This window comes from Dipodomys ordii, unplaced genomic scaffold (assembly GCF_000151885.1).
Source record: "Dipodomys ordii isolate 6190 unplaced genomic scaffold, Dord_2.0 Scaffold344, whole genome shotgun sequence".
Classification (NCBI taxonomy): domain Eukaryota; kingdom Metazoa; phylum Chordata; class Mammalia; order Rodentia; family Heteromyidae; genus Dipodomys; species Dipodomys ordii.
In genome coordinates, this window is record NW_012267560.1 from 194,884 (window position 1) to 212,521 (window position 17,638).

The 17,638-nt window shown below is 37.8% G+C and overlaps 1 protein-coding gene across 1 annotated transcript in view; it reads left to right on the top strand.

Annotated features, from left to right (window-relative positions):
- Nucleotides 1–8,215, top strand: part of LOC106001650 (zinc finger protein 717-like) — a 30,240-nt gene extending 22,025 nt beyond the window's left edge. The window contains exons 2-4 of the mRNA XM_013036682.1: nt 3,627–3,753; nt 4,856–4,945; nt 5,976–8,215. Of these exons, the coding sequence (XP_012892136.1) occupies nt 3,627–3,753; nt 4,856–4,945; nt 5,976–7,456 (1,698 nt within the window). The 3' untranslated portion in view covers nt 7,457–8,215. The remainder of the gene's footprint in view (nt 1–3,626; nt 3,754–4,855; nt 4,946–5,975) is intronic.
- The last annotated feature ends 9,423 nt before the right edge of the window (nt 8,216–17,638 follow it).

Sequence of the window (17,638 nt, forward strand, 5' to 3'; positions counted from 1 at the left end):
GTCCCTCCCCCACAGTATAACCCCTGCTTTCACTATATTTGATGTCGGTATAATTTGTGGAGGAGATGGGGAAAAACAAGTTGTTTAAATAAGGATACAGGTGGTCCTGTTGCAACAATGAGAAGTACAAGTTGTCATGTCAAAAACGAACTTTACAACTTTGGTGGGGGTGGGGGAGGATTGGTGGGGGTGGGGGAGGCTGGGAAGGGATGTGAAGGGTAAACAAAGGAGGAGGCTGCAATGCTTGATAACAAATGTACTCATTATCTTGCCCATGTAATTGTAACCTCTCTATATAGTATGTTCACAAAAAATAAAAATAAATAAATAAATAGCAGTTAGGTCAAAATAATGTCATCCGTGTGTGTTCCTTCTGATATTTTTTTGTCTTTTTTTCAATTAGTTACTAAGAGGCATATTCTCCAATTGTAATCCCTTTTTAATACATAGGTTTTGGTACATATCTTTGAAGACTTTGTTTTTAAGCATGTTACTTAGCATCTTTGCCAATTTTCTATTTGTGCCATCTGGTACTTGCTTTCTATTTTCTATCCTTTTTTTGGCTAAGTGGATATTTCTACTATAGTCATCTAAGAGTATCCACAAGGAAAGGCTCCAGAAAGCCTTACTTATACCAAAATCTGTATGTGCTCAAGTTCCTCATGTGAAATGGTATGTGTTTGCATATAACCAACATAACACCTCTAAATTACCTCTCATACTTAGTACAATTTAAATGCTATGTAAATTATTATTCTATTGCAGTGTCCAGAGGATGGCGATCATTTTGTAAGTCTGTACATGTTCAGGATAGAGTTCTTTCTTTTTTTTAATATTGTGAATTCACAGTTGGTTGATTCTGTGGGACCCAAAAATATGAAAGAAAACAGGGATTTTAGCCATCCTCAGGGTGAAATACAGAGCTTCAGGAAAGGATAAACTTTCAGCAACATTTTCTTATGCTCTCCCACTTCTAGAACTATAAGAAAATGAATTTTCAGCCAGTGGGATTCTTTGTTATAGCAGCCATTGACAACTAATATGCCATACTTTGTTGCATTATTTATAGTTGCTCTAGGAGTTTACAATATTCTTAGGGTAATATCATACTGCATCATAAAAAATAGATACTTTTCAGTTGAATAGTGCTATTTATAACCTTGGTCTTTTATATTTTTTTAAATTTTTGGTGATATTGGATATTTAATTTCAAAGGCTGACACTGGTCTGTCAAGTTTTCTCCCATTTGATCTATATCCCTAGTCCATTTGTTTTGATTTGTAATGTGTGTATGTATTTGTATACTGAGTCTTTATGCATGTGAATCACTTACACAGTGTTGTGGGTTTTGCTTTAAACCATCATTTTAAGAGATTATGTAAAAAAAATTGTTTCTGTAATCCTTTATGTTTACCTACACACTTACCCTATCTATCATCCTGGTCCTGTCTGTACAACTATGTTAGCATCTTACGTCATTCTTTTGAAGCAGGATAATTTTCTGTATCAATCTTGAAGTGCAGGTATGCTGTTGATGAATATGTGAAAATGTCTTTAATCTACATTTCTAGAATACTTTTTTCTGGATAGAAGACTGTGAATTAAATAATAATATGTATTTGTGTGAAGGGCAAGCCCCAGGAAATCCTGGGGCTTGAACTCGGGGCCTGGGTGCTGTCTCTGAGCTTTTCTACTCAAAGATAGTAGTCTACCATTTGCACCACAGCTCTCGTTCTCATTTCTTGGTGGTTAATTGGAGATAAGAGTCTCACAGATGCTGAGCACTGGTGGCTCATGCCTGTAATCCTAGCTACTCATGAGGCTGAGATCAGAGGATCACAGTTCAAAGCCAGCCTAGGCACAAAAGTCCATGAGACTCTGATCTCCAATTAACCACAAGAAAACTGGCTCTGTGGTTCAAGTGGTAGAGCACTAGCCTTGAGATGAAGAGCTCAGGTACAGCACCCAGGGCTAAGAGTTCAAGCCCCATGACTGACCAAAAAAAAAGTCTCACAGCCTTTCCTGCCCAAACTGGTTTCAAATGATTATCCTCAGAACTCAGCCTCCTGAGTAGAGTACATTACTTGGGTGAGCCACTAGCATATGGTGAATGTTAACTTTCTTCAACAGTTTGTGGACATTTTCTTTTTGTGTGATGGAGAATCAATATTCATGTCTAGTATTAACATGTATAGCTGGGGTGGAAAGGTGGTTAGACATTCTTCATTTGAAGTGGGGCTCAAAAAACTTTCCTCTGTCCTCTACAAAACAGATTAATACCAATTTTCATTACAACTTCTTTCATATTCTTTCCCACTTGGGTTAACACTTCCCTGTTCTTTATTCTTATTTTTCTTTCTCTTGCTATCAGTGGTTATATTTCACACTGCTTTCTTTTCCTCTGATTATCTCTTAAGCCTTTTCCCATTTCCCTTCTACTTTTTCATGGGGTACTGTGAAATTGCAGACCTGTTCTCCATTCACCAATGTTCTGTATTGTAGGAGGCAGGTGATGTTCATAAAAGTACTTGCTAGCATTTCTTTAGTAATTGGGAAGGAAGTATAAGGGTGCCTATACTTTAATATTTAGGGATTCACTAATATTGTTAGAATTCAGTCAAGTCTTACAAGCCTAATCTGTTTCTTCAGGATGTTACTCCTTTTCACACTCATCTGAACACTGCTTTCTGTAGATCTGCTCATGTATTATGTATTCCTTGTGTATTTTTTAGCCGGGTGCCGGTGGCTCGCACCTGTAATCCTAGCTACTCAGGAGGCTGAGATCTGAGGATTGTGGTTCAAAGCAGCCCAGGCAGGAAAGTCCATGAGACTCTTACCTCCAATAAACTACTAGAAAACTGGAAGTGACACTGTGGCTCAAGCGGTAGAGTGCTCACCGTGAGCTGAAGAGCACAGGGACAGCATCCAAGCCCAGAGTTCAAGCCCCACGACCAACCAAAAAAAAAAAAATACTCTGGCTCTGGCTGTTTCTGATAACAGTTATGTAGAAGATGTAAATAGGCTTTTTAGTGAAGCACAACATGAAAATTCAGTTAAAATTTTTTCTATTTCCTTGTTACCCTAATTTACAAGTAAACTTGTATCTAAACAAGCTCAACACACTATTGTAGGCACATTCTTTTTTTTTTTTTTTTGAGGCGGGGGGTCCAGTCGTGGGGCCTGCAAGGCTAGCACTCTACCACTTGAGCCACAATGCCACTTCTGGCTTTTTTCTTTTTGCTTATGTGGTGCTGAGGAATTGAACCCAGGGCCTTATGCATGCAAGGCAAGTGCTCTACCACTGAGCCACCTTCCCATCCCTGTAGGCACATTCTTATAGTTAATGTTGTCACAGATTATTAGCTCCTTAAAGGAGAATTTATGTCTCTATTGCTAGCACCAAAGACATTTGCTGATCTATAAGGAAAACTTTGTTTTAGTAATTCACAAGTTAGCATAGAGCCAGACATTTCCACTTAGATTTTTTTTTCTCCCACTGTATAAAAAGCCAAGCAAGCTCATGCTATCTTATGTAGGACACAGGCATACATGTAGAAGAATGAAAGCTCAGACTTTGTATTCTCATGACTATGGCCTAATGACTTGTTTGAAATATGTTGTTCCAGGGGTTGGTGTCATTTGAGGATGTGGCTGTGGACTTCAGCTTGGAGGAGTGGCAAGACCTGGACAGTGCTCAGAGGACCCTGTATAAGGATGTAATGATGGAGACCTACAGCAACCTAGTGTTCTTGGGTGAGCAGAAGTCACATTAACTCAAAGGAGCAAGTGCTTTGTTTTTATTAGATAGAAAAATATTTATCAGACTCAATGCTATTTAGATGTAAGATTCCATTACATGAGGATTGTCACCTTTCTCTGAGAAATAAGAAAAACTTCAAAGTGGTTGTACAACTCCTGTTGTCATTTTTCAAGGAGCTGAGACAGTAGTTGGGCACAAGTTCTGAACTATTCTCATGGACAGAGCACTGTGTTCCCACACTTAAGGTGATTATTAAGTTGGGGCACAGGACAGAGCCTTGGATGGGAGAAGAACCCTGGGACCAGAGGTTTGTAGGAGAGTCAATACTTCTGAGTATGGAGCTTAGGAAGGTCAGAGCCAGTGTGGCTGTGTTGAGCTGGCCTCAGCTGTGTTCCCAACTTTCACACCTGTGGGCAGCTGCTCTCATGCGTCACACATCTGCATTATGCAGTCTCCATGGTGGCTCCATTACAAATGCATCTCCCCATTTTTGTTTTTTAAGACTTCCTAAGACTCAAGTCATTATCTCACTATGATATTTTTCTCCCTTAGTTTTTCTATAATTTCACTTGCCTCTTTTCTTCCCATTCTTAAGAACTCCCTGCCACCTGCCATTTCCTAATTGTTCACTTATTCTTTTAGTGTCTTTAGTTGGATACTTCAGAGGTGTTGATGTTTTGGGGGCTGTGTAGATAATACCATTAATCAGACAAGTGTATTCTTTTAAAGAACTTACATAACTTTGAGAAGTGAGATATGATCCACAAAGAATATTTGCATGGATGAGACAGAGAAGAAAAATGTGATGTTACACAAGTGAAATTATAAGGGGAGGACATTTTAGAGAGATTATGATTTACTTAAGGATAGCTTAATTTTATGGTGATGCTTTTCCAAGTTTGACATATATGCAGGTCAATATGCAATCTGGAAAGGGCTGTACATCAGTATTGGAGATGTGACTTGGGTTGAGAGAGAAAGTCACACTGTTCTAGAACATAAGTTCTAGAACAGCTCTTTATACCAGATTGAGAGATCATTACTCCAAGGAGGACCCAGCATAAGCAAAAGTTCTACATTATTTTCCATTATCAGGGCACTGTGTTCCTAAACCTGAAGTGATTGTCAAGCTGGAGCAAGGTACAGAGCCATGGATGGGAGGAGCCTCAGACAAAAATTTCTCAGGTAAGTCAGCACATCTTGGACAGGGATGTACTGAGCTCTTCTAAGCAATGTCCCCATATCTCTCCAGCCCTGGGTGAGGCAGAGAACATGGAAGCTTTTTGGTCTGAAGGCCATGTAGAGGCATTCTGAATTTTGTATGGTAGTAGAGTTAGAGTTAGTATTTCCCTTTCCTTTTCATGGAAATTCTAAAGAAATAAAAGTACAAGAGACTCTCCTTTCTTCCTATAAAACTAGGAGCATAAATGTACCAGTAACTGAGGAGGACACTTGGGCCAGTAGCCTCAAATAAGCCAGAAAAAGGCTTTTCAAAGGTAAAGGACACAACCTGGGATCAGAACCAAATTTTATTCAAGAGAGGATGGTCACTTAGGGTAGTGAGCTGGTATATGCTTTGTCTGCTCTAGTTATGAGAGACAGGGTATCAGAATAGAAATTTGGAAGACACTGTATCTAAGATGAAGAAGGAACTTGAAAATCTCCACAGGTGCATATAGTAATTCTCAGTGAGAAGTGAAAACTGAACAAAAGTGGATATAAATGCTCAATCTCAGAAACCACTCCTACTTAGGAGACAGACAAATGGCTTATTGTACACCTATATGATCTTGGGAAATATTTTGTCTTCCAAGCAAATGTTTGAGAACAAAAGTGGCACAAAATATCCATTAGTATAAGAAAATAAAACAACTCAAAAAGCTTCCCCACAAAACAGAACAAAATTAAACAACAACCCTAGGAAAACAAATGGCAGATAGTATGTAGTCAACTTAAAATTATAGGCAGTCAATAGTTAAGTATTAGGACTACATACTTCCTCTGATATTAAAACAGAAAAAAGCGGAGAAAAACATGATTTTACATGGTAAAATATCAGTATTTGTTAATTCATTATGCAAAAGACCATATAGTTCTTATTTAAAATCTTTAGCAAGTAGGATGGTAAGGAATGTCTTTTCCTTTACATGACTATTATTTTAAAATGCTTAGGTGTCATTGATATTTCTTGTTCTTTTTTTGTTTATCATTTTAAATGTCCCACAAGTGGATCACCTGATTGAAATGTGCCAAAAAAGCACAGAGAGATATCTGTGTCAAGTTGTAGTCACCAATAGGGACACAGTGGAGCAAAGCGTTAGATTAAGAAGAACTTTTAATTTGAGCTCAATCCATATGTCAGAATTGGCTATGAATAATGGGAATTCCCTAGGGATGGGAACTAAGGAGTCTATTGTGCATCAGAACATACTTCTCCATAGTGATTCTGATGAGTATCATGCTGGGGAGAAGCTTGTTGTCGCTCATGTAGTTGAACAAGCTCTGAGACATTCTATACATTTTGGTCAACATCATCAGAGTCCAGCTGACCAGCAGAATTATGAATATGGTGGAGAAGGGAAAGTATTAAACTCAGATACCATATTTTTTATTCATAAGAAGGCACATGTGGGAGAGTCCTCCTGTAAGTATAAAGAATATAAGGAAGCCTATGACATGCCTTCTCTCATTGTCCAAGAAATAGCTCAGGTAAAGAGGAGAACATTGGAATGTACTGTATGTGGGAAAACATTCAACATAAATTCTATACTCGCTAAATATCAGAAAATGTACACGGGAGAGAACACATACGTATGCAATAAATGTGAGAAATCCCTCACTAAGAAAGTAAATCATAAGACACATCAGAGAAAATATCCCAAGGAAAAGCCCTGTGAATATAACAAATGTACAAAATCTTTCTGTCAGAAGTCAGACCACAATTTTCAATCTAAAACACACACAGGAGAGAAAAAACATGAATATAACAAACATAGCACTTCCTTTTGCTGCATATCAGAAGTCACTGTACATCAGAAAACTCACATAGAAGAGAAACCCTATGAATGTAATGAATGTAGGAAATCTTTCAGTCTGAAGTCAGATCTCAGCAAGCATCAGAGAACTCACACTGGAGAGAAACCTTACAAATGTAAGAAATGTGGAAAATCTTACAAGCAGAGTTCACACTTCAGTGTGCATCAGAGAACACACACAGGAGAAAAACCTTATGAATGTAGCAGATGTGGAAAGTCTTTCAAACGGATGTCAAATCTTAATTTGCATCAGAGAACACACACAGGAGAAAAACCTTATGACTGTAAGAAATGTGAAAAGTCCTTCAACCGAAAGTCAAGTCTCAACATGCATCAGAGAATTCACACAGGAGAGAAACCTTATGGATGTAATATATGTGGAAAGTCTTTCAATCACAAGTCACACCTCAGTGTGCATCAGAGAACACACACAGGAGAGAAACTTTATGAATGTAGCAAATATGGAAAATCTTTCAACAATAAGTCATACCTCAGTGTGCATCAGAGAACACACACAGGAGAAAAACCTTATGAATGTAATAAATGTGGAAAGTGTTTCAACTATAAGTCATATCTCAGTGTGCATCAGCGAACACACACAGGAGAGAAACCTTATGAATGTAACAAATGTGCAGTCTTTCAACCGGTTATCCAGTCTTAACTTGCATCAGCGAACACACACAGGAGAGAAACCTTATGAATGTAACAAATGTGCAAAGTCTTTTAAGCAGAATTCACACCTCAGTGTGCATCAGAGAACACACAGGAGAGATACCACATAAAAGTAATAAACAGGAGAACCATTAGCCAGAAGTTACACCTCAACAGGCATCAGAAAACTGGATATAAGGTAGAAACCCTGTGAATATCAAAGGATGCAGGAAGTCTTTAAACCAGAAGTCCAACTTCAGCAAGCATCACAGGACTCACACAGGAAATAAAACCTGTTTAGGAAAACCTTCTGTCTTAAATCCCATCTCAGAAAACTTCAGAATTTATATAGGAAAATTCTACATGGCGGTGATTAGCTGTGTGTTTTCTAAAACCATTCTTTTCTCTTGGACACACACTGAGCCCACATTTCTCAGCATGTCATTCTAAATGAGGTACTGTACCTGAACACTGTCCAGAGGATTTCAACACATGATGGCTAATAATTTCAGGGTTGACAACAAATGATAGATGATCTGATAGTCTGCATAAGAGAGTGAAGTTGAGGATTTGTTTCATTTGCAATAGTCCATGTTTCCTCAGAACTAATAAATCCTGCTCTTGGGAATGGAATCAGATGATCACCAAGGTGTTTTGGGAGAAGACTCATTATATGAGCCAAGGAAATGAGAACATAGATTTATTTACTGCTAGCCCAAATCTCCCTTTGTACTTTATATTACAGAGAAATAAACACTTGTATGTGTGATCTGTATGTTACCAGTTCAGTGTTTGAATATGGAGGATCTGAGGAAAGTTATCACTCTGTTAAAAAATGTACCCAGGCCAGGCGCTGGTGGCTCACACCTGTAATCCTAGTTATTCAGGAGGCTGAGATCTAAGGGTCTAGTTTCAAAGCCAGTCCACATAGAAAAATCCTCGTGAGACTTTACCCACTCAAAAATTGGAAGTGAAGGAGTGAATCAAAGTAGTAGAGAACTAGCCTTGAAAAGAGATTAGGGACAAAGCTCAGGCCCTGAATTCAAGCCCAGCAACTGACAAAAAGAAATGTGCATAGGAATGAAACATTTCTTACAAACTTTTGTCCCCATGTCAGTTCAATCAGAACAATCAGAGACCACAGAGAGAAGCACATTTGGGGATGCTTTTATCAGGTCAGAGGGCTCATTAAGCATTGAGAATGAAGTAAATTTTTATAGATGTCATGTCAGTTTTGATATAAATTACAAATTTTTTGGCACACCAGTCCTGATGCAAAAAAAAAAATCAGAGCCTGGGTACTGTACTTGAGTTTCTTTGATCAAGACTAACACTATACCATTGCAGCCACAGCTCCACTCCAGATCTTTAAGTATCTCAAAGACTTCCCTACCTGGACTGACTTGTAACCTAAGTAGCTAGGATTAAAAGTGTGAACGCAGTGGTGCCCAGTTTAGGACTTAACATTTTATATAGCAGAATTTATAGTAAACGTTGAAACCTGGTAATACAAACAAATAGAAGGGTTAAATATCATGGAGTCTTTAAAGCAGCTGACAACATAGCAGTGCATCTGTTCTGTTATATTTGACATGGGGACAGTTGGAGTTGTAATAATTAGACCAGTTCCTGCAAATCATATAGACTGTATGGATGATTGTTCTTTGTCAACATTTTTTGTTTACTGGAACCTGGCATAACTAAAAGTACTTAACCTTTAAATACAGTGGCAATTAGGATTTTCCACATTCCATGCTGCCCTTGATTCCCTTATGTTTTGTAAGTGTATGAGAAATTGCTTCATGGGTAAGTGCTACTAAATCCTGGACCATTCAAAGCACTGAGCTAAGCTATATTAATTTGTTACTGTGTAGGATTGTGTTTAGGTTTTTATTTTCATAGAACTTTATGTGTCCATGACATGTCAGATGTTACTTAAATTGTTGAAAATGAATGTGGTTGAACTTGAAATGGTCACTGATGCTTTTTGTTGTTGCTGGTCTAGTTTTGGTATAGGTTGACTACACCAGAAGTGACTTCTATGTTTACTTCCTTACATATAATTATTCAGTTGTGATTAATTCACTCTTAGACCATTCTGTTGGTATTCTCAGGCTGCTGTAATAGAATCCATACTATAGATAATGGGAACTGAATGTATTTTCTCACTGTTCTGGAGGCTGAATGTACTAGTCAAGGTTTTGATAGCTCTAATGACTATTAATGTCTTACTTCAGCCAGTAATGTCCCCGTCTTTCTCCAGCTCTCCAGATAAGTTATCCCAGAACACAACTGAGACAGGCTTTTTTTTGGGGGGGAGGGGAATTCTGACAGCAATAATAAAGATTAAAAGGATAGGAAGAATAAGAACATGTATCAATAAGTTCCACAGAAAGGTATATGTTATTTCTTTCTTTTCCCTTTTCTCATTCACTCATTCCTTTCATTTTTCCTTCCTTCTTTCCTTCCCTTACCCCCACCATACAGAATCTCTTTGCCCAGGTTGGCTGAAAACTCACCATGTTGCCTAGGCTGATTTTGAACTCTTGAACATTCCTCCTCTGCCTCCCAAGTGTTGGGATTACATTACAGATGTGTGCGCCACCATGACTGGCAAGAGTATGATTCAGGACTATTTTGTAGTGTTTTACCTGAAGGAGTTGAAATAGACAAAAATAAAATATCTAAAGCACAAAAATACATTACATTATACTTTGCATAAGTACAGTTTAATTTTTAAAAATCTATAGTATTTTTTCTAGTTTTAGAAAATGATATGAACATTTCTTATTCTAATCTTACGATCCTCCTATCTTAGCCTCCTGAATGTTGTCATTGCAGGCATACATCATCATGCTTGTATTATATTTTTTGCTTGAAATTCTCAACACTGTATGTATACACACGCACACACACACACACACACACACACACACACACACACACACACACACATATATATATATACATATATGTATATGTATGATTATCCCAAGCATACATTTGGATGTATGTAATTTGGAAATGCAGTTGCTCAATACATTGCTCCTGAAAGACATGGAAAAAGTTACTATGCAGAGTAACTGTATACTAAAAAGCAGTGAGGGAAAGTCTTCACCCATTGGCTGCTTCTGTCAATATGAAATAATTTATAGTACCTTGTAACTTTAAGTGTATAATATAGAAGCAAAACCTTAGCTCTCCTAAAAATTTACTCTGGGCATAGAAATGCTTATTTTCATGCTTGTAACAACTTGTCGATCCACAGATATAGATATAACATGAGGTAATGTGTAGAGAATTCGAGACTGGAAGGGATATGCGGAAGTTTCACTTGGCTTACAATTGTTACTGCAGAAAAGGTCAAAACCTGCCATTACCCTTAATGTGACAGTGCACATCAAGCTATATAGGACCTTCAGTGACCTAGCTGTTTGAAGGCAAAAAATAACTCTATCCTAAGAATTATAAGCAAAGCAGTGCTGGGGGCATAGCTCATTGTGGAGATCCTGCCTTGTGCATGTGATACCTAACTACCAACTAATGTAAAGGCAAATCTTTACAAATTTGTCAAATTTTTACTCTTGAAAATTAACTAGTGGTTCGCTGTTATGTCTGCTTCTATATATTTATTTACACCTTTATGTGAAGCTGACACACAATAATATTAACTTCAAGTTAAGGATCAGTAAGACCCTGTATGAAAGTTCAATTAAAATTTAATTGGTTAATTAATTTAAAAAAACAGCTATGTGGTGTTTTGTCATGCCTAGAATCCTAGCTGTACAGGAAGCAGAAATGTAAAGATTATGGTTTGGAGGAGTGAATTACCATTGTTCACTTAGTACATACATTTCTCCACTATACATTCTGATAAACCAACTAACTTTACTAGCTTGGGCATATTAGTGGTTTTAGGCACCAGATAAAATAATCGCAAATATAGCAAATATTACTGAATGAATATTGTCCATGTTCTTAGAGCAACATGAACTAAGCTATAATTTCATCTGTTTTATCTGGCACATTACTGATGCCATTTTTTCTGTTCTTGAAAAATCTAACATATGTGGGGCTGGGAAGGTGGCTCAGTGGTAGAGCGCTTGCCTTGCATGCATGAGGTCCTGGGTTCGATTCCTCAGCACCACATAAGCAGGAAAAAAAAGCCATAAGTGGCGCTGTGGTTCAAGTGGTAGAGTGCTAGCCTTGAGGTGAAGAGCTGAGGGACAGTGCCTAGGCCCAGAGTTCAGGCCCATGACCAGACCCAAAAAAAAAAAATCTAACATATGCATACCTGCACATTCAAAATCCATACTTATCCAGGACAAACTGCATATACACTATGGAGGTACATCATTTGATAGGTTCCAGGGAATAGGAGCTGTTAGCTGGTCAATTGTAAAAGAAATTTTACCATTCACCACAAAGATGTTGCAAAGTGACAAGTCATATGGAATGATAACATCAATTTGTGCAGCGCTAAAATATTTCCAGTATAAATATTTCCAGCTTTAAAACATGCTTTATTCCTACACATACTCCAGTCTAATATTAATCTATGTAAATTCTAATACTCCCAAATTTTAAATCTACTGGTTTTACACTTTAAGATGTAATGAATGCCACTTTTTAAAGACTTTGTGAGATGTTGCAAGTGCCTCAAGCCTGTAACCTTACTAATGAGAAGGCTGAGGTCTGAGGATCTTTGTCCAAGGATCTATGAGCTTTATCTAAAATTAACCACCAAAAAGGCAGAAGTGGAGCTATGGCTCAAGTGGTTGAACACCAACCTTGAATGAAAAAGGTAGGAGACAGAACCCAGGCCCTGAATTCAAGTCTCTGTACTAGAAAAAAAAAAGTTTATGAATGACTTATGACTTGACGTAGAAATAAAACAATATGTTGAAGATGTACATTATGTCCAATCTGTCTCTTTCCTACATGGTATCTTACCCTTTTTACCACATTATCTGTTTCAGTGTGATTGACCCTTTTGTCAGTTTAATGATGAGATTATATGCCATTTTTCCCAATTTTCATTATTCTAACAAGAATTTTTTTCTATACCTTAATCCCTTTGTATAATATCACTTCTTCCTCTGTTAAGTATTCTTTGTTGCCCACATAATATGGATAATATGCCTAAACTTCCTCCTAAATTCTATGCATTTATTCATCATAGCACTATGACACTGACTTGAATTCATGTCATTGTAAGATGGCTCTCCCATTCAGCTGTGAAACTGTGGAGAGCATGGAAAAAGTTTCATATGTTCCAAAATAATAGACTTGATAGTTATATTTGATAACATTGATCGCTAAAAAAAGTGGTTTAGTGGAATACATTTGTGCAATTGTATTGAAACAAAGATCTTTTGCAAACAAAAATGGTGTATTAAATATTGATAAATTTTATAATTTTTATTTTATTTTTTAATTGTTTTTATGTAGTTGATATACAGAGGGGTTTCAGTTACATGAATGAGGTACATCAGTACAGTTCTTTTTTAACCATTTTTCCCCTTCCTTTGCTCTCTCCCAATCTTTCCCTTCCATCCCCACCCATAAGATATCCAATTCATTTTCTACATAGTGTCTGGTATCACTCTTACATTTGTTCATTCTTGTTCCACCTTTTATGTGCCCTCCCACACCCTCCCAAATACAAACAATACAAAAGGAAGAGGATGAAACAGCAACAGTGGTAACCAAAGAGTGTCTCATTTCCTTTTTTTGGAGTTCATTTCATAGAATGGTGTTTTATATGTTCATCTGCCCACAACTATTGAGCCTTTGCCCACGACTCCTATACTTAGACTCCTTTGGCCTTTATGTTAAGGGTCCTGTATAATTTATCATGTTCCAGTTTTATTTATTTGTTTTGTTCATTTGGTGTGTTTACTTGTAGGTTTATAGGCACATTCTAGTTCCCATAAGTGAGAGAAACCAAGTCTTTCCATTTCCTTACATACAGTACATCATTTTTTCTGATGAATAGAATTCCATTGTGTGTGTGTGCACACACACACATACACACACATATCTCACATTTTCTTGATTCATTTGTCCACTGAGGGACATCTAGGTTGATTCCATATCTTTGCTATGGTAAACAATACTGCAATAGACACGGCTGTGCTAGTGGCTTTAGTTTGGCTTGGTTTGTGGTCTATTAAATAAATGGCTAAGAGTGGAATTACTGGATAATAGGGAAGCTCTGTTTATTCTTTTAAGGAACCTCCATGTTGCTTTCTAGAGTGGTTGAACAAGTTTACATTCCCACCAACAGTGTAATAGAGTTCCCTTTTGGCCACATCCCCTCCAGCATTTGTTATTGATAGTTTTCCTGATAATTACCATTATAACTGTTGTGAGATGGAATCTCAATGTTGTGATTTCCATTTATTTTATGATTAGAGATGTTGAACACTTCTTCATGTGTCTATTAGCCATTCTTTTTTTCTTCCTCTGAGAAGTCTCAGTTGTGTTTTTGAGGGTTTATTTGGGGGATAGGGTAGTTTTTTGAGCTCTAAGTATATTTTGGATCTGAAACTCTTGACTGATAGATAGCTAGTGAAGATTTTCTCCCATTCTGAGGGCTTTCTATTTATCTTGATAGCCATGTCCTTTGCTAAGCAGAAACTCTTCAGTTTGATATAATCCCATGCATCCAGACTTTCTTTGATTTGTTGTGATTCTGGATCTTTGTTTGGGAAGTTTTGTCCCATGCTTAGAAGGTTTAGGGTTTCCCCTTCCTCTTCCTGTAGTGTTTTCACAAAGACCTTACATTGAGGTCTTTGATCCATTTAGAGTTCATTCTGGTACAAGGTGATAATGGATATCTAGCTTCAGTTTTCTGCATGTAGATAGCCAATTTTGAGAGCACCTTTCGATGAAGAGGCTTTCTTTTTTCTTTTTATTAATCTTTTCAGTTAATTTATTGAATAATTTTTTTCACATTTTTTATTGTGAAAATACTGTACAGAGGGGTTACAATTACATGGGCAAGATAATGAGTACATTTCTTATCAAGCATGGTAGCCTCCTCTTTTGTTTCCCCTTCCCATCCTTCCCATCCTTCCCTCCTCCCCCCCCCCCAGCACCAAAGTTGTAAAGTTTGTTTTCTACATAACGACTTGTACATCTCATTATTGCAATGGGTCCACCTGTATCCCTATTTAAACGATTTGTTTTTCCCCTTCCCCTCCACAAATTATAACAACATCAAATACAGTGAAAGCAGGGGTTATACTGTGGGGGAGGGACATACAAAGCAACAAAGAAATAATCTTATAAATGTGTTAGAAACAATCGCAAGAAAGAAAAAAAAAACATTTGAGTACATATCTTAGGGTTCATTTCCCTAACATCACCTTATCTGACCTTTTCTGCTTGACTCAGACATATACTAGATATTGCAAATAAGAGAAACCATGGGACATAAGTTTCTTTGGGCCTGCCTTACTTCACTTAATATCATTTTTTCCAAGCCTTTCCATTTCCTAACAAATGGGGAAATGTCATTCTTTCTGATGGAGGCATAGAATTCCATTGTGTATATATACCACATTTGCTTGATCCATTCATCTACTGAGGGGCATCTGGGTTGGTTCCATACCTTAGCTATTGTAAATAGTGCTGCAATAAACATAGTCTTGCTGGTGAGGCTTTCTCTTTTCTTTTCTTTTTTTGCCGGTCATGGGGCTTGTACTCTGGGCTGGGCGCTATCTGTCAGTTCTTTAGCTCAAGCCTAGTGCTCTAGCACTTGAGCCACAGTGCCACTTCCAACTTTTTTTTATCTTGTGCTGAGGAATCAAACCCAGGGGCTCATGCATGCAAGGCAAGCACTCTACCACTGAGCCACCTTCCCAGCATGAGGCTGTCTTTCTTCCAACTTGTTTTTGGCTCCCTAATCAAACATTAGGTGGCTCTATGTTTGTGGGCTTATTTCTGGGTCTTCTATTCCATTGGTCTGCAGGCCTATTCTTGTGCCAATACCAAGCTATTTTTATTACTATGGCTTTGTAACAGAGCTTGAAGTTTGGTATGGATATTCTTCCAGTGCTATTCTTCCTGCTAATGATTGTTTTTTGCTATTCTGGGTCTTTTATTATTCCATATGAATTTTTGGATTGATTTCTCTATTTCTTTGAAGAAAGTTGTTGGGATTTTGATGGATATTGCATTGACTTTGTATACTGCTCTGGGCAGAATTATCATTTTTAGTATGTTAATTCTTCTCAACCAGGAGCATGGGATGTTTTGTCATTTTCCTTAGGTCTGCTTCAATTTCTTTTTTCAGAGTTTTAAAGTTTTCATAGTAGAAGTCCTTTACATCTTTGGTTAAGTTAATTCCTAAGTGTTATTTTTGAGGTTATTACAAATGGAGTTGTTTTCCTAATTTCAGCCCCACTTTTCTCATTGTTGGCATACAGAAAAGCCATTGATTTTTGGGGGTTAATTTTACAACCTGCTACTTTGCCAAAGTTTTGAATCAACTCAAGTAGCTTGTGTGAGGAATCCATAAGGTTCTTTAAATACAGGATCATGTCATCCACAAAGAGGGTTAGCTTTACTTCTTTCTTGATTTGGAACCCCTTTATGTGTTTCTCTTGCCTTATTGCTCTTGCTAGGAATTCCAGCACTATGTTGAAGAAGAGTAGAGAAAATGGGCATCCTTGTCTTGTTCCTGATTTTAGAGGGAATGGTTTTAACTTTTTCCCATTAAGTATAATACTGGCTTTAGGTTTATCATATATAGCCTTTATTATATTGAGAAATGTTCCATGGATTCCTAGCTGCTCCAGAATTTTTATCATAAAAGAGTATTGAATCTTGTCAAATGTTTTTTCTGGGTTTTTGAGATGATCATGTGGTTCTTGTCCATGCTTCTATTGATAGAGACAGCAATTATCTTAGGCCTTTGTGAGAAGACAGCATTGGGATTCAGAGGGCATAACCCAAGTCCTCTATACTTGACTCCTTCCTCAATATAGAATACATGGTTTGGGGCTGGGAAGGTGGCTCAGTGATAGAGCACTTGCCTTGCATGCCTGAAGCCCTGGGTTCAATTCCTCAGCACCACTTAAGCAAAAAGAAAAAAGCTGGAAGTGGTGCTGTGGCTCAAGTGGTAGAGCGCTAGCCTTGAGGTGAAGAGCTGAGGGACAGCGCCCAGGCCCAGAGTTCAGGCCCTATGACCAGACCCCTCTGCCCCCCCCCCAAAAAAATACATGGTTTTTCTTCATTTCTTCCTTTTCCTTTCCTTTTCTTTTCTTTTCCTCCTTTCCTCCTCCTTCCTCTCCCTTATGTATACCCTCCACCACACTCATTTCTTGTCCTCTTTTCCTTTTCTTTTAACTCCCCTAAAACCTAGTACCCCTCCCACTCAAATACACTCCAGAAAACTACCCCTCCCCATCCTAACCTTACCTCACAACCTCAATACTTTTATCTGACAGCCATACTTTAACAGTACAATTCCACAGCACAACTGAACCCTATATCTCCAAAGATCCCTACAAGACCTGAACCCAAATAAGCAAATCTCGACAAAGGGAAAGAACACCAGCTGCCTAGTCAACCAAAAACCTAGAACCAACTTATTTAGAAGTTCACAGATTCCCAAAAGATAAAACCATAAGGGTCTTCAAATGGGCAGAACACATCACAGAAATACTAGAAATAGGCAAATCCAAGGAAACAACAATCACAGAAAACAACCCAACAGCAGAGCAGACAAATAGGCACCTAGAACATATTTCACAAGATGCACTAAAAACATTGCTGATACATTTAATTAATGAAAAATTGAGATTATAATATCAATTCATGAGCAGGATCAGGCTAACCAAAGAATAATGGAAGAACTCATGGAGACCACAAGCAAACTTAAGTCCAAGAGTTGAAAAAGGTGTCCAATGTAAAACAGCCACCCAGTTACAGGAGATTAAGGAAAATACAAACAAATCAATGGTGTAAAGAGGTCCTTAGAAATATTTTTTAAGTGGGAGGAGGGGGCTGGGAATATGGCTTAGTGGTAGAGTGCTTGCCTACCATGCATAAAGCCCTGGGTTCGCTTCCTCAATACCACATAAACAGAAAAGGCTGGAAGTGGTGCTATGGCTCAAATGGTAGAGTGATATCCTTTGAGTAAAAGAAGCTCAAGGACAGTGCCTAGGCCCTGAGTTCAAGC